This window comes from Acipenser ruthenus, chromosome 26 (assembly GCF_902713425.1).
Source record: "Acipenser ruthenus chromosome 26, fAciRut3.2 maternal haplotype, whole genome shotgun sequence".
NCBI classification, from domain to species: Eukaryota; Metazoa; Chordata; class Actinopteri; order Acipenseriformes; family Acipenseridae; genus Acipenser; species Acipenser ruthenus.
The window spans coordinates 26,657,046-26,675,822 of record NC_081214.1 but is presented as its reverse complement, the minus strand read 5'-3'; the positions used below and the strand labels follow the sequence as shown (position 1 = coordinate 26,675,822).

Sequence of the window (18,777 nt, the reverse complement as noted above, 5' to 3'; positions counted from 1 at the left end):
ATTTTTTTTTATTGGTTATGGCTCAATGATGCAGAGTTTTTAAAAATAAACTCCTAATGAACAACAGGTGTGAAATGTACTTTTAACAAGTGCTAAAGCAGCATGTCACAGCTCGTTATGAGCTGGTCTGGAACCATTTCATGTTCCCATAAAACCTGACCTGAATTGTACAGCATTTTCTAACTGGTGTCCTCTGCTCTAAACATTGACTTGTGGGTCTGTAATTTGGTTATAAGATCTCACACCTGATTAAACAAGATACTTTCTATGTGTTGTATTGATCTAAAAAAGGGCTGAAGAGAACCGGTCAAGTCTTATAGAAAGACACCTGGAGCTGTATGGATTTGTTCTGTTTGTTTGAAAGTACTTAGTGCAGACACACTATGCACCCCAGCCCTCACCCTTCCTTCCCCAATGAAACAAATCACCATACAACAGTTCTGTGTTGAGCAAGTGTCAATGAATCCCCCTTGGAAGGATTTAAGGGAGTTTAACAACCCCACATCTTTCTGTATCTTTGCAGAGGTGCAAAGTCTTTTTTTATTAAGAAAAGATTAAGAAACACTTATTAAAATTAGCCAGAGGCAATTCATTCACACCTTGTGCATGCATCAAGCTTAATGGTGCAACACTGCAGTTCAAGCATCTCCCTAGCTTGCATCCTGAAACATTCTGCTCTGCTTATTTCACACTTGCCAGCTTCCCTGTCAAAGACGTTAATCTGGCACAAAAGGGTTTTTTAAGATCATTTTCTTGTACTAACACAAACTGTCATGTTTCAAGCAAGAGGCAAGTACTGCAGTTAATTAGGACAATTGTCATAGAGAATGGATCGGGCTGGCATTAAACAGTGTGTTATTCAAACTCAGTGTTTTTATATTCTTTTCTCCCTTCTAAAATTATAAAAGACAAAGCTGGAACTTTTGGAAACACTGGTTTGTTGCCACGGAAACATCTTGCGGCTGAAGTTCCATAGCCCCATGATGATTTGTTTCTCTTAGCTGACAAAGGGCAGATCTCCTCAAGGTCATGATTGACAACAGTTAAACTGCCAATCAAAACGCTCAAAATGGTTACACAGAAAGGTAAAGGGATGCTGCTACAAATCCAGTTCAGGTTTAATGATCCATGCGCACCCCTCACAGCCATCCACACAGAAAGGTAAGGGATGCTGCTACAAATCCAGTTCAGGTTTAATGATCCATGCGCACCTCTCGTCCTCCCAGCCATCCACACAGAAAGGTACAGTGATGCTGCTACAAATCCAGTTCAGGTTTAATGATCCATTCACACCTCTCGTCCTCCCAGCCATCCACACAGAAAGGTAAAAGGATGCTGATACAAACCAGAAATGGACCCAGCTTGATATAGAGTACTGGAACAGTCTGAGACACATGATTTGGGGTAGCACTTAAGATGAACCGCTCTGATTACACTGTAATTACACTGCAGTAACACAGTAATTACACTGCAGTAACACAGTAATTACACAGGTGCTGTAGTTACAATGCAACAACGTGCTGAATTACAAAATGAAACATGACAGAATGCACACACAGTTCAAGCCGAGTGGATGTTCGTTTGTGGACGGCTTTGCTAGTTTAAAGTATAACCCTGCTGACATACAGGGAGCAGGCTTCTCATAAACTACAGCATTCACTTCACATCACACTTCAGATAGCGCAGTGTTCGTGTGCTCTTCATATTACATCTTTTTTAAATGCTTGTTTGCGAGACTTAATCTTCTCGGGGTACCATTTCATCTGTTTGCACATGATTTATTTGTTTACTTTCGCTATTGACTCAATGTAATTACAAGCTGTCTGTGAGAAAACCACAATGGAGAAATACACTGCACTGAAACCTGGAGTCAGGTCTCTGCTTCACTGAAACCTCGAGTCAGGGCTCTGCTTCACTGAAACCTCGAGTCAGGGCTCTGCTTCACTGAAACCTCGAGTCAGGGCTCTGCTTCACTGAAACCTCGAGTCAGGGCTCTGCTTCACTGAAACCTCGAGTCAGGGCTCTGCTTCACAGAAACCTCGAGTCAGGGCTCTGCTTCACTGAAACCTCGAGTCAGGGCTCTGCTTCACTGAAACCTCGAGTCAGGGCTCTGCTTCACTGAAACCTCGAGTCAGGGCTCTGCTTCACTGAAACCTCGAGTCAGGGCTCTGCTTCACTGAAACCTCGAGTCAGGGCTCTGCTTCACTGAAACCTCGAGTCACCGGTTCCATTCTCCCAGGTGTCCCAGGGCGCTATTCACAAAGCTGAATGTTTTGTATTCATTCTGGTATTCATTAAACTGTAAGTCTAGAAAAGTTTGGTGCATAAAAAACATAATTTATTCCATCAAAAAAGACTTAGTGAATCAACCTTTAAATAACTTGCATATTCAGCTTCATGAAAAAAGCTCCATAGCTTCTAAAACCCGATTGGTCTTTAACCCATAAGTACTGGGATGAAATAGAACACAAATTGAACCCAGGCAGTTAAGGGTTAAATCTAGAGGACTTACAATGTTTAGCCACCAGATGGTACTATTCCAAATTAAAAATCAAATGTACAAAGAACAAGGTCCTCCTAAAAGTGAAGTTAAGCAGAAGACATCTCTTATTTGAATGCTCTATAATCCATGATGGTTCACATTGAAAGTGCTGAATGTTGTAAACAGGGGGTTTTGTTTTTTATAGTTAGAATTCCTACTGATTAAATTGCATCTGTCAAGAATGCCAAATCTCTTTAGTGAAGTGTGATTTTGATGAGTGGAGACGTCAACAATAAAAATGTAGGCCAAAATAACTGAATTAGTAAAGAAAAGAAAGATAAACAACATGATATGGTTGTTTATCAGCTATGTTTAACCTCAAAGCATCACCCTTGGCAAACAAAGCCACATTCCGTACATGGCTGTGGCCAATGTGCTTCATTTCCACTCATCAGGATCAGACACAGATATCACTTTTGGTTTGGGTTTGTTGGATAATGAGACTTTTTTGGCAGTTGTTTGCTGTTTTTCGGAGCGATGTAACAATTTAGGACATGGTATTCTTCCAGGCATGCATTTATCCCCTCTTTGATGCACTATGCATTCTAGTCTGTGAACAGCATTCGCCATAATAACTAATTTACTCATCGGCAGTCATAATGAAGCGCAGAAGCGTTATTACTTGCTTTGCTCTGAGTAATGATATTCACGTGGCTAATGTGCTGCAAAGTGTGGTTGAGATTTAAACCTCAGAGAAGTAGTGTGATTAAATGCATTCTGACAAGGGAGACATTCATCTTCATAAAGAAATAAATCACAGTGAGCAGCAGCCCATTCCTATACTGCAGCAGCCTGATCCATTCCCCCACACCATCACAGACAAAGCAGCAGCCCGATCCACTCCCCCGCACCATCACAGACAAAGCAGCAGTCTGATCCATTCCCCCACACCATCACAGACAAAGCAGCAGCCCGATCCATTCCCCCGCACCATCACAGACAAAGCAGCAGCCCGATCCATTCCCCCGCACCATCACAGACAAAGCAGCAGCCCGATCCATTCCCCCACACCATCACAAAACAAAGCTGGAGACCACTGCAGGCCTAGCAAGATGTCACGAAATTGCTGCCAAAACAAAGAAAGCAGGGTCAGCATTTAGGAGGGGGGGAACTGCTGATTTGTAAAATTGTTGAATAGGGTAAAGGCAAACAGAACCGCAGCACCAACCACCAAATCTGTTTTTGTCCATCAAAAATGTATTTGTAATGCAGAATTAATTTAGCAAAAAAAAAAATGTTTTCATTCAAAGTGGATCATTTTTGCATTCTTTTTTTCAAGTCATTTCTATTATAAAATAATGTATTCGCATCAATGTGACAGACACAAAGCATTCATTAAACATCCACTCAAGGTCATTTGCATAAGTTGCTTCCCTTCATGGCATGCATTTTTAATGCCAAAGGAATCCTTCTATTTAGAATAAAAGACATTTGATCAACAGCCTTTGTAAAAGGTATTTGAACCCCCTGCTATTTCTTGTTAAAATGTAGAAGACCATCCATTCTGCTCATGTATTACATTTACTTAGACTATCTAGGTATTAAATGGAAAGCGATATACTGTGTGCCAGCATCTCTTTTATAGCAAATCTATAATGCGCTGCACCCCATGGGAGGCACGACATGCATGCAAACTCAGACATCAATGTACCAGACCCCCGCTGGTTACAGGAACACACTAAAAGCGGGCTGTATGCTGCTTTCATGAAAAACAAAAATTGTGTTTTTTTTTTTTTTAATTTTAACGCTTGGTAAATGTATAATGAGGCCCCTCGCTCCCCCTAGTGGGGCCCCGCAGTATCTCATTACCGTGTCTCAGAGCTTCATCCTCGCTGTTACTCTTTAATTACGCTGAGGAGGAGGAGGAGGAGAGGAGATTTGTGGCTGCTGGGAATGCAAAGTGATTAAACTCTCAGGCAGGGCTCAAGGTCTCCTCATTATGATCCTCATTCAGCACTTCCTAATGATGGCCCATTTTGAACACTCTAGTTTAGTGCTGAACGAATGTCAATGTGAAGCCAACTTTTACGATTCAGCTTACATTTTGTTTTTATCATTCATACTAAAGCCTAGATTAAACCAAAATGACAGCACCAGCATAACCGTTAGTAAGCACAGCTATGGCAGAGACCTGGGGGAGCATTTCAATAAAGCTATCGCTTTCTTAGAAATGAAAACTAAGTTATGAAGATCATTTATGTTAACTACAACTAAAACGTCAAACATTGAATTACCGTCATCAGTGGTGATTGTGCTTTCATTAAGTACATCTTTGATGCTGCTATAAGGTCATCAGAACCATAAAAAGAAGTGTCCTATCAATAAGTGACTGAGCCAAGAAACTTATCAAACAATGCTAACATTATATTGCTACTTCTGTTACTAACTCGTGCATCAGGTGGAATTTCCCCATTATAAAAAACAATAAAAAATGCAGTGCCAACATTTTGCCATTAGGTGGCATTGGGCAGGAATGGCATTAGCACCAAAGAAGTAAAATACGGTGCTATGAAAACAGGAGCTGCCTGTGGTTGTGTCCTATCTAATACATCAAACAGCACATTTCTATGTGCCAGTATGTCTGCACTGTCCACTTATTACTAGAGGGAAAGCACTCCTACAAAGAGTCCATCTGTCAACAGCAGAGACTGTCCCTGGGGGGGGGGTCCTTATCGGCACTGTGTGCACGGCTTCCAGGTTCTGTTGTGTCACTTTGTCAATTAATGAAGGAAACCATGCACTTGCCCTTCACGACTCTCAGCTCAGCTTCACCTTTCCCATGTAGAGGCATTCCTCAGCACATTACCAGGCAAGCTTAGCTAATGTGGGCATGTAACAATAACAATTGAAACTTAATTAGGGTCTGCGGATGGCTTTTGAATATTAATGGAGTGCCGTTAACTTGCTGAGCCGCCTCCTACCTGCATGGCAAGTCGAAGGCTGTCTCTTAATTGATTTAAAAGAGTAAATGGTCCCCTTAACAGGAATGCAACATAGTTAATAAAGCCCAGTGCCACTTGATATTTCCCCTATGCCACCCATTGTAGAAGTGACAGCTAATAATGAATTGTCTCTCGCGCTGTCAAAGTGGCTGATGCCATCAACCCCCACACTTAGAAACGTGACAGTTAGAGGAAATATCCAAGGATTTGTGATTTCCCTAGCAACGCCCCTGACAACAAGCCTGATCCATCTGGGGAGACAGAGCTCTGTCATTCGCTGCAGGCTTATGAAAGCAATCAGGAGTCGAGACTGGGTAAATCATCAGCGGGTTAAACTGCATCATGACATGCCTTGCAGGGCGATTATCTCAAGAGTTAAACTGCATCACTGACATGCCTTGCAGGGCGATTATCTCAAGAGTTAAACTGCATCACTGACATGCCTTGCAGGGCAATTATCTCAAGAGTTAAACTGCATCATGACATGCCTTGCAGGGAGATTATCTCAAGAGTTAAACTGCATCACTGACATGCCTTGCAGGGCGATTATCTCAAGAGTTAAACTGCATCATGACATGCCTTGCAGGGCGATTATCTCAAGAGTTAAACTGCATCACTGACATGCCTTGCAGGGCGATTATCTCAAGAGTTACACTGCATCATGACATGCCTTGCAGGGCGATTATCTCAAGAGTTAAACTGCATCATGACATGCCTTGCAGGGCGATTATCTCAAGAGTTAAACTGCATCACTGACATGCCTTGCAGGGCGATTATCTCAAGAGTTAAACTGCATCACTGACATGCCTTGCAGGGAGATTATCTCAAGAGTTAAACTGCATCACTGACATGCCTTGCAGGGCGATTATCTCAAGAGTTAAACTGCATCATGACATGCCTTGCAGGGCGATTATCTCAAGAGTTAAACTGCATCACTGACATGCCTTGCAGGGCGATTATCTCAAGAGTTAAACTGCATCATGACATGCCTTGCAGGGCGATTATCTCAAGAGTTAAACTGCATCACTGACATGCCTTGCAGGGCGATTATCTCAAGAGTTAAACTGCATCACTGACATGCCTTGCAGGGCGATTATCTCAAGAGTTAAACTGCATCATGACATGCCTTGCAGGGCGATTATCTCAAGAGTTAAACTGCATCATGACATGCCTTGCAGGGCGATTATCTCAAGAGTTAAACTGCATCATGACATGCCTTGCAGGGCGATTATCTCAAGAGTTAAACTGCATCATGACATGCCTTGCAGGGTGATTATCTCAAGAGTTAAACTGCATCATGACATGCCTTGCAGGGCGATTATCTCAAGAGTTAAACTGCATCACTGACATGCCTTGCAGGGCGATTATCTCAAGAGTTAAACTGCATCATGACATGCCTTGCAGGGCGATTATCTCAAGAGTTAAACTGCATCATGACATGCCTTGCAGGGCGATTATCTCAAGAGTTAAACTGCATCACTGACATGCCTTGCAGGGCGATTATCTCAAGAGTTACACTGCATCATGACATGCCTTGCAGGGCGATTATCTCAAGAGTTAAACTGCATCATGACATGCCTTGCAGGGCGATTATCTCAAGAGTTAAACTGCATCACTGCAGGGCAGGATATACACTATGTGACTTGAATACAACTAGAATAACACAAGTTAGACTCTTCTTTTTAAGTCTGGAAAAGTCACAGTATTAATTCCAGTCTGAATGAACTCCTTTTTAAAGGTATATATAAAAATTCATTGAAAGAAGAAGAGTTCTTAATCAACATTACTTTATATTATTGTGTTGTTTTTTTGTTGTTTTTTTTTTTTTTTGCATTTAAAAAATGTAGGAGTTAATTAAACTAAAGAGTTTGCAAAATATCACCCGCAGCGATTTAATAAGTTATGTTTGCATAACTTTGTTCAAATCGCAAAGTGTTTTTAAATGTGTGTGACTTCTAATGACGGCACGGACATTACCGTTTATCTAACATCTTCTGCCATTAAAGTCTGACAAGCTTTGATGAAAAACAGATAGCAACAAGAGGCTATTAATGACCTGAAATCAAATTATCTTCCAGTTCTAAAGGATTAGGAATTACACAAGTCAAGTGTAGAGTAATTAGTGTAATTTGGCTCTTTGATGTCAGCATAACAGATTCATCAGGAGCATAACCTTTCTTATTATCAGGCATGAGACATCAATCTGAGAGAGACAGGTAGGTCCTGAGAGCCTGAAGTACAGTAGGATCCTGCTGCAGTCCCTGGAATAAAACCTTAATGGGGCAGTAAATATGTAATGTAATAGCGTACAATGTCAGTAATTTGACATGGCAACAATCAAATCCCTTTGTCTTCCAGATAGTGCATTATTAATATCCTCTGTTCCTCAAAGCAGCTAAAGGATTTTGACCTTGTGGTCGTTCTGCATCTCCATACACCAGATTTCAATCCTTTTATAAATGATTATTGTTTGGTAATTTACATTTTGATTGCTTTCAGATCTAATGTCTGCACACTGTGCATTAAGCGTGGGGTTTTAATGAATGGGACACAGTCACACACTGCAGATTTACTCATCGCTCTGTCCTGACAATGCTCATCCTATCAGAGGCCCACAAACTCAACAGCCCAGCAGCTGCACCCTCAGCTCATCAAAGAAGATGTGGACGCTGGCAGCTGTGGTTCAGTTAATCTTCCTAGCGTGGTTGAGTTCGAGAGACACATCAGCAACCACAGTGAAATTGTGAGAGAGCAGTTACAGCTGCAGACAGGTAACAAGCCTATTATATGTTATCACATGTCTGTGGCTTAAACACATTAGTTAAAATAATAATAATAATAATAATAATAATAATAATAATAATAATAATAATTTCCTACGGAATGGCCTATTTGTTTTAATATATCATAGTTATTTCACTTGGTGTGCACCAAGCCAAAACCTGAATACCAGACCCTACTGCATTTAATCCCAGGGCCAACTGTTTCTAATAGAAAGAGGAGGTTGTGAATATTACATCTGCTACCCTTGGCCAAAGTCCACCTAGAAGCGAAACCAGAGCCCTGCCCCTCTTGAAATGAGCATCACAGTGAAAACAGTGTCTGTGTGCTACAATGAAACATATCTCGAGACAGGGACTATCTACCTGAGGCTGTGCGATTTAAAAGTGAAACTACAGTAGTAATAGGCATATGAATTCTGTAAACCACAATAGCTTCACATACAGTACAAAGCAGCTACTGTGCTATTGGCACATGGCTGCGTGCATGAGGATTCACAACTGATGTAAGCAGGTGAGAGGAGATGGAAGGCCAGGTGCCACATACAGAACAATTACTTCATGAGACGATGCTGTGTCACCACCTCTACGCTACTACAGGCATTTTAAATCTCAAATCAGTGCTATTGCTTGCTCCGTCTGTGCACAGCTGATCTGAATAATTTAGCAGCTCCTTGGAATGCTGTTGTTACAGTGGAAGGTCCAGTTTGCAACTCAGAGACTGGTTTACATGTACACACACTCTGCTAATTACTCTGACAGTGCTGCATGCACATGTTGTGAACTCCAGACCAAATCCCACCTTGCATCATTAGCTGAAGTTTTTCTCCCATAAAGCCCCCTAAATAACCTTGAAATAAAAAAATTTAAAAATGTAATGCAATGAACTGCAATGAATGGTTTAAATTGTAATTATTTTCCAGCATACCGCCTGCTGGAGAATTATTGTGCATTCATTAAAGTTATGTCAAGAACTCAAGCATTAAAACATCACGCAAGTTACAGCATTCCTGAATAATAAAATGTTTCTGTCTCCATCAACTGAGCCAACATTATCGATCTCTGAAGGACATATAAATGCATAAAAAAGCGCCCTGCCGATGTACGGGTTGGAATCGTTTTCTTGCTGCACTTCAGCAGCATTAAAGAACATCACCTGACCAATGGGTGCAGTCCCCCTGATAACCCCCTCTTAATTCATTGCTTTTTCTATGCTGTGTTTCAGCAGGTCCCAGCATCCACAGCCTGAACTCCCAGAGGTCATAAGCATGCGTTTCTACTGCTGTGCCACTTCACTGCCTGGCGAAACAGCTTGTCTTGGTAAAGTACTAACAGATGGGCTCTCGCTCTTTGAGACTGTTGACAATCAGAACAGATGGCAGCTAGAAGGGCAGAGAACCAAAGATATCTTTTTAAGATGGCAGTAAATGTGCCACCCAGCTTCCAGCAGCAGGCACGGCTGGGAGACGGGCTGTGGGTCAGCTGGGTTGCTGCAGATATAAGAAGATTTGATTTCTCTGCTGCTGCTCCGTTGCTTTATCAGCATAAGGAGCAGAACTGCTCACTACAGTCTGTATGTATACAATAAATAGACAACAATACTATATGCCAGTCACAATACATTGCGCATACGATCTGCAGGTCTCAATACAATGCATAGGCTCTGCGTCACTGCAGACTGAAAGGGTTTATGACGGCACATTAAAAGCATCCCGGTACATTATTATATCAAAAGAACTGCGGACATCATTCAGAAATGATGAAAGGAAAGCAGGCACAAATGCCACTGATGAGGATAATGACATGCAATTACTACATGCGCACAAACAAGTCTTAGGCGATGCTGTGATGTTCCACTAAACCTTATTAATAATGGATCATGTTTTCAGTCGTGAGGATTTAGTGCCATTAGCACAATCAAAAACAAAGAAACTGTACAGCAGAACAGTGCTTCAAACAGGATGCTAGTATCCCTTCAGCAGGCAAAATGAATACCTGTGAATACACCTTCGACACGACGCGGCCATATGTTACCAAAAAAAAAAAAAAACAAGATTCTATTTTAATGGCATTATCCAATACTTTATTGCAATAACTCATATAAAAATAAAAACCATATTACAATGTCTCAAATTCCAGATAAACAGCTTGCAATTTTGCTTTCTTGATAATCAATCTGGTATTCATAAAAGGAGGCAAATCAGTCAGGTGATAAACTGTTCCATGCAAACAAGTTCAAACCTCTTCTTTTGGACTGCTAATAAAAGTCAGCTGGTACAGACTGGTATTCAGCTCTGGAAACCACAGTCAGTGTGTCATCCTGTTATGCTATTTTATTTTAGTTTGCACAAGACTCAGTCGGTTTCTTTTCGTAACTGTATTTCACAAGGCTTTAAGTGCAAATTACCTTTGCTGTAATGTTTTTGTTGCAGTCATGACAAGGCAAGGGTGAGGATTTTCAGTTAGGAAACATTATCACTGCGTTGATGGTGCAAGTGTGAATGTGCTAAGGGTTTACATAACCACAAAGTCATTCTTACATTTCAATTTTGCATAGTTTACCTGCACTATTCTATACAGCACAGCAAAGCAAAGATTGTTTTTTCACATTTCCCTTACTAAATGTATGATGATTTTCCAAAGGGAAACTTTTTAAGGCATCTGTAAGTGATCCACCAACATTCAGTAGCATTTGGGGTATTTTGGACAATAAATAATCTGACCAAAATGATTAATTACATTTCAAATCAATAAAAGAAATATCATTTTAAATTTATTCAATTTGCTACTTGAATTAAGAACCCATCCATGAATTGAGTGTACTGTATATACAATCTCGCGGCTGATCACTGCGCAGACACAGAGGACTCTAGTCAGGAAGCAGCCAGGACTGACCTAAAATGGAATCTTCCACATCATTTTAATTTGCGGGTTACACAATGACTGTCGCGGGTCTGCGGGTTGCAATGTCAATTTTTCGAAATGTGGGTCACTTGGGTTGTCTGCAGAAGTGATGGACTGTGATGATGCAGGCTGCCAGGAGTTTAAAGGTTCAAGCTCTGTAGATAGGCACACACTTCCAGCATCATTAAATCAGGCATGTGCCATTAATTAAGGATTCTTCCCTTTTGACGCATTCACCCATAATGCTGGTTTCCTTTCTTTGCACCATCTTTACTTTCTGCACCCCTACCACTATTGTGATTTCAATGTGTCAATGTGTCGACAACAGGAAGCCCAAGCAGCAAAATTAAAACTCTGGCTTCAAACAAAACACAAAACAAAAATGCACCGCTGAGACCAGCCTGGCTGACAAACATTACAGGGGTTTTATGACTTAAAACCAGGGACGCAAAGCGAAGAGGGAGCAAACAAAATCCAGCTCTGGCAAGAGCAATTAGAATCTCTGCTTCAATCAGCCAACGGATCCATCTCTGGCTGGCCTGACCTTGCTTCTCAGACTGTGAGAAACAAGGCACTGGAATTTTCCAGCACACCTGGCAATGCGGTCTGTCTGCTAGAGCTGAAGACATTGATGTTCCCCCAGGACCCACCTCACATCGTACTCGTGTTGCACATTCAGAAAAAAAAAAATAAATAAAAATGAAGCTTTTGACTGCAGATGAGGACTGATGGTTCTTGGAAATAGAAAGTATTACAAGAATGCATTTGTTTGAAAACTTCAAATTCCATGCACCTTACCTGAACTGACCTTTATTTGATTACTAGTTGATCAGGTTATACTGTAGCTTAGCAAGGATAGTCTCTGAAAAATACATACTTGCATTATAATGAATTAAAACACAAGTAGAAAGAAAAGATCTAGGTATACCAGCAATAACCATTGATTGAATACATAGTAATGTAGTAGTATATGTTTCAGCACCATGATACCTGCTTTCAAATTTTAAAAAGGACTTCGGCATGGTGTCCAGCCAGCATTCATACAGCAGCAGCTACATATCGTGCACCAGCAGGTGTGTAGGCATGTATCTTTGGGTAAACTACAATGCATTTAAACCAGCTTTCATTTTAGGCTTCTCTAAAAACAAAAAGTTACATAATAAATATATACAAAAACACTTCTAAATCACATGTTTATTTTTTACAAATTTCATGAATACAAACACACACGTACATAGTTAACACAATAGTAGAAATGAACAAACTTCTTATAATGAAAAAGTGCTATTGTCTTCTCTGAAACAGATGAAAGGCAGCCTTTTATCTATTCTTCCAGTAATTCTGCCCATCACCATACAGGGGCACTGCTCCCACCACAGAGCCTCTACTATAGATCTTTTTCAAAGCAGATGCTCCAGTAAAACACTGTTTCCAAGCAACCAAAGTATATAATACGAGATCTCTTAGGCACTGTACGAACAGCATGACTCCTACAATGCATGGCTATGCTTAGAAACGACTGCTCTGCAACAGTGTGAATGAGACCGTGTTCATAGAACTTGCTTTCCAGAGGAGGACAGAAACCACCCATTGTGATTCAGAGGCTCGCAAGCTGGGAACTAACTTGTACGAGCCACATCACATTGTCATTTTCACCCAACTACTTGAACATTAACTGAGGCACTGGAAGGTCAATCACTTTCCCCTGGAATGGAGAAAGTGGTACAGAGCCCTTTAAAAAGCAGGCGGTCTTTTAATTGAGATGCCTCTACATGGACGAAGCATCTGTTGTGGGAGGCTGTTAAGTGTTCAAAGTCGTCTTTAGGGTTTTATTTTTGCAGATAGCTCCTGAACCTCTGCACCACGCCGGCGTATTCGGTGATGTTGTACAGGTTCTTGTCCTGGTTCGGGTCGGGTGCTACGAAGTACAGCTCCCCTGCGTGCACGTCCTGGAAGTGGGCTCAGAAGGTGGCCGGGTCGAAGCCCACCCACTCGGTGTAGCGGTAGTCGCAGGAGCGGATGGAGTAGCCCATGACGCGGATGTCTCAGAGGAGAGGCAGGTCCGAGTCGTGCTGGGGCAGGTCCGCAGGTCTCGGGTACTGGCTGTAAGCGATGGCCTCGGCGTTTATCTTCAGCTCGCTGGCACCGAAGGTGTCCCCCAGGCTGAAGCCCTGGTGTGTGCTAAAAGGGGTCAAGGAAAGGGAAGGTCTTGTCCCCAGGTTTAGGGGTGGAAGCAGTCGTTCCAGGCACATAGATGATTAATGGCACGCGCAAAGCTACATCGAAGTTACTGTACTTGGCCCACTCCCCATGCTCACCCAGAGACCAGCCTGCAACACGCAAATCCACGTTTAAACAAAGTGAATAGGAGGAATTCACTGCAGGAAACAGAGCCATCTTGTGGTTAAAATACAAATACTCTCATAAAAAAATAGGATGCATCTACAACAATAGTTGGATGCATTTTTTGTCCTTCTTCGAGGAAATATATAAATAAACATGCAGAACAAAAAACATAACACAGTATAAAATTAGCACATAAAAGTAAGAATGCTTTCTGAAAATCAGCCTTTGCAGTTGCTTTCTTTAGATGTCCAGACCAGTGCACTGACCGTGATCGGAGGTGAACACCACAATCGTCTCGTTGGCCAAGCCCAAATCATCCAGAGCGCTGAGGAGCTGCCCAGCCTGGGTGTCCAGGTAGGAGACTGCAGCAAAATAACTCTGCCGGATCTGCAGCTGGGGGTGGAAACAACCCACTGCATTAATAAAACCCTGGGTCTGCACGTATTACAACCCACTGCATTAATAAAACCCTGGGTCTGCACGTATTACAACCCACTGCATTAATAAAACCCTGGGTCTGCACGTATTACAACCCACTGCATTAATAAAACCCTGGGTCTGCACGTATTACAACCCACTGCATTAATAAAACCCTGGGTCTGCATGTATTACAACCCACTGCATTAATAAAACCCTGGGTCTGCATCGATTAGATTAAAGGGAACCCTTTTTCCATCCCTGTCAGCACACACACACACACACACACACACTTACCTGGAAGTCCCGAGGGATCGGTCCATAGGGAAAGCTGACATTCAATGTCTGAACATCTTCCCTCTTCCTGATATCAGTCCATGGATTGTAGGCTACCGTAGGCATTCCTTTGGGGATTTCAGGGTCAGGTGCCAGGGTCATGTTTTCCAAGGGGTACAGCTTTAAAAATTCCTGGTGAGGTGGAGAATAGACATATATTGGGGACTTCAAGTGCAGTGGTGTACAAATACTGAGCTCACTCTACTTCTCTATCTGACTTCTAACATATAGAACAAAGAATTAGTTAAGGGCTCTTACACAGCTTAGAACAGGACAATTTATTGTCGGCATGGCCTAACCTGAATTGTGAATTATCAATTGTGAAATATCAAAAGGAGCAGTCTATAATAATAATAATAATAATAATAATAATAAAAAAGGAACATAACCTTAATACTAAATGTAACTTCCCACCAAAGCAAGAAGCCAAATCTCCCGTCTCCCCTCTCCCGTCTCTCCCAACCCCCTCCCCCGTTTCATTCTTAATTATCAGCAGTCAGAACTGTTTACTCTCCTCCCCCCTCATTGTAGAATTGATATTTTCATCACTGATGCATTTCAGAAGATTTGTCAGCAGGCAGAGCTCTTCTAGTGGATAGGAAAGAGTTTTTGTCCAGCTCTATGCAGACCAGTCCAGCAGCCAGTGAGTTACCTGAGGATATCTGAATGGGATGTGGGGTTTGTGATACCCCACAGCCAGGAAGAAGGGGTGGCTTTCATCTTTCACAGCCTTCAGTAAGCGGACTGCCTCCTCTGTGCTCTGCATGTCTGGCAAGGTGCCTTCTGGCATTTCTGACACGTCCACTGGACACAACAGGTTGGCGTGCAGTTTGCCATCCTTGCCTTTGCAAACCTGGGAAAAAAATTAAATAAAAAAATGATAATGTAACATTTAAACTGGGTGCTCAACTCAGTCAACTCCTTCAAATAGTCAAGTTCTGCAATTATTTTGTGATGCAGGAAACTACAAAATCACCAAACATTACAGGTACAAGGAAGGAAGCCCTTGGGAAATGAAGTGCGAAATAGATCTCTATATAAAATAAATTAAAAAAAAAGAGCTCATTTAAAAAAAGAAAAGCTAATCCAGTGAAGTCAGTGTCCAGAGTGTTTTTTTACAGTGTGTACACTGTATAAAAAAACTAAACAATGTCTGGCAGGAACGCTGTTCTTGTTACATGTAGTTCACTGCAATACCACTGCCTGATGAAAGGTTTTCATGCCAACTCAGCTCTCAATTACTTAACTAAACCCTTCATTTAACTCATTTGCTTAATTTGACCTTTTCAATTGTTCTCAGATCTTAAAAGTTGCAGATTTCAAGTGAACTATAAGATTTAAAAGCAACTTGAAATGTTTAACTTTTTAGGAGCTGAGAACAATTAAAAAGGTAAAATTAAGCCAATGAGGAGTTCAAGTAAGGGTTTTCTTTAAGTAACTGAGAGCTCAGTTGGAACCAGAAGACATTGGGGTCCCGAGGACCGGGTTTGGGAAGCCCAGGCTTTTTTCACAGCAAGAATTAATTGCAAATCATCACGAGAGCTGTTGGTCACAGAGTACATGTTTAACTCTGGGAGACTCGCTTGTTGTTCACCAAACCATTTAAAACACACTTACCTGTACAAAGGCGTTGTGGAAGACATTGCTTTTGGAAGCAAGCTGGTCAATGTTCGGAGACTTCACGACTGTGTCACCGAAACACCCCAGGCTAGGTCTCAGGTCATCCACCACTATCAGGAGCACATTCAGGGAGCCTGGAGAGAACACAAGAACAATACAGGAGAATATGTAGCTACGTTCAAAATAAATTGACATTGCATTGGTCAGGACAAGTTACCTTTGAGCACGATGTATCTTTAAATCACTGAAATAAGAATCTTTTTTTTCATATATAGTGTAGGGGTAGGGGTCAAGGCTGGTAAGTGACACAATCAAATATGAAGACATAAGCCTGATTCCAGCTCCTGCAAGATAGCCAGCTCTTTTATACAGCGGTATCGGCTCTATGCTTCAGAGCAGGAGATCCCAGGTTCAAGACCCACCTCCGCCTGCGAGAAACCCCTGCCTGTGGGAACTGCAGTTCACCACAGTATTAATCAGCAGTCTGATTTTCACAACACTGCAGGTAGTTTTCTTGGAAATAGCCCCTGTGTTCACTAAATATGTTACTACTGGGATGGAAATATGACTCCTATTGCATAGCAGTTTCACCAATTCCAGGTTTTACTACAAGCTTGATATGTTAACAAGCTCAGGTGTGCTATTAAACGCCTAGTAAAACCAGGAATGGATCAAACTGCTATACAATGAGTTTTATTTCCATCCCTGTGCTATCCTACAACATACAGTACAACACATAAGTCGCACCCCGCTATATTTTTTTAAAAGGCGCAAGTGCAGCGGTAGCGTTAACCCACATGTTATCAGAGTGGGACAGTCGTTTACTCGATTAAAGAAAAGTACATTCTGTAAAGGTGAATGTCAAAGCTTACATGTTTAAATCCGCTGTGGCGTCCTCAGTACACATGATTCAGATACCGGTGTGCAATGTTACTGGCCTATTCTATTCTAATGATTACTGCTGTTTTTACTGCGGTTGTGTGTGTTTTGTTTACCTTTCTCTTGTAGCCCGTTGAGCACTCGAGTTCGCCTGGCTGGCATTGATGGGACATTGTGGAGACAGGCGAACGCACCGATGCAAGCATACCAAATCAAACACACCAGCATAATATAGCAAAACCGAGCCTCGCTCAGTCACACGCCTTCCAGTCGGGAGTTTCATACACTACCTACAAACTCATAAACTGCCCTACATGTTAAAAATGACATGCATGCATTCATTTCTTTCAGTTTCGTTGTTGTTTCGTTGTTCGTTGGCACGCAAACTCCCAAACTGTGGCTAAACGCTTCCCTTGTAGTATGTTCATTCAGTTCCTGGTTCGCTCGACGCTTATTTTTTATCACATGACGTCCTTGAAATTTATTTTTGAGCCGATTCTGTTTCCTAATTAAATTCACAAAGAAGCTGTTAATTACAAAATAATGTCACTTGTTTTTACCTTCATATGTTGACTGAGCCTGCTTCTATTTCGCTTCATTTTTCATTTCAAACAAAAGTGACAAATAATGTGAATTGCTCATCGCTGATCCTAATTGCATTTCATTCTTGCAGTCGCCTAGTTTATCGTTGTGCTTTTGTTATTTTCACTCGTTTAACAGAGTTGTCCCGTCAGATTTTCTTTTCAGCATAAAATACCCAGTACGGAGTGTGCACTGAGAGCAAGTACAGCATTTAAAATCTCCTGGATTTGTAGCAAATAAAAAAATAATAATCGTAAACCCAATCTTTAATTAATAGTTTTCACTTGGATGCAGAGGCAGCTTAACAACGACTAATTGACATTTAAAGGGAGCTAGAGATTTGGAAAATAAAGACGGAAAAGTTCAAGCCCTATATATACATATAAGTAAGACAGAGTGCGCACTATTGTGGGTAATGTTGAAAAAGCCCAGCTGAGCAAGCTGAAGATCCCAGCAGCAGACTCACTGTCTGTTTGCATTGGGGATTTCCAGGTGGACGTTAACAATAAATACCTTTAACCAAAAACCAAGAACACTTTTCTTGCACTAAAGGTTATATTAGACAGTCCAATTGTGTTGCGAATGTGGTCTGTGAATCCAGCCGTTTGATTCTTTGTAAACTATTTTTTTCTTTGTTGCACATCATATTTATATGTCATGATTATCATATCCATTTAAATCCCTGATGAACTAAGCTTTAACTGCGGTAACACATTTCACTGTGACTTTAAGTGCATTTGGTCCTCTGTGCTTACTAAAGCTGCACTTGACTATGGCCAGGACATAGTGTCAGTAGGTTTAGATTACAAGCAATTGACTCCCGGTATGATCTGTTTATTAGGGGATGTGTGGCTGGTTTCACCTTAGGTAACATAGTCCATGAATAGTGCTAATCAGGGTCTGTGAAACCAGCCCAGGTTTATGTTGCATCACATTACTGGGTGGAGTTTGGGGATTTCCCAGTTTACAAGAAACAATTGGTATGTGAAGAATGGGTGTCCTGTCAGACCTGGTTGCTGTTCCTGAGGCAAGCTATAATGTTGCTTTAGAAACAGGATCACAATTACTGTATATACCTCGCTGGTTAATAATCTCCAAAAGCAAGTTCAGGCACAGCTAATGTTAAGTGCTCCAGCCAACCTGATTGATCAGACCCTACAGTATACTGCAAATGAAAATAACATGGGGCTTTATTTTGTTACAGCATCTTAATGGTTTCTGCTTAAAATAGCTTTTGAACATGAACTGGATGCAGACCTCTTGAATGCTAACGTGGTCATCCAGGAATAGTATTTCAATCCCTGTAAAACCTTTTTTTTAAAATGGCTTTTTAATTATTATTCTTGCCAAACTCTTTCTGAACTAAATGAGCATTGCTGATCATGCAGGACAAGGCCTTTGTTAGCATTGCATTGCAGCAGTGTGGAGT

The 18,777-nt window shown here is 41.4% G+C and overlaps 1 protein-coding gene across 1 annotated transcript; it reads right to left on the bottom strand.

Moving 5' to 3' along the window:
* Nucleotides 1-12,302: 12,302 nt before the first annotated feature.
* Nucleotides 12,303-17,314, bottom strand: LOC117412437 (iduronate 2-sulfatase). Its single transcript, XM_034903627.2, is given in 7 exon segments — nt 12,303-13,352; nt 13,354-13,498; nt 13,781-13,907; nt 14,229-14,399; nt 14,920-15,120; nt 15,885-16,021; nt 16,883-17,314. Coding segments are annotated over 7 exon segments (1,248 nt in total). The 5' UTR covers nt 16,995-17,314; the 3' UTR covers nt 12,303-12,997.
* Between the last annotated feature and the right edge of the window lie 1,463 nt (nt 17,315-18,777).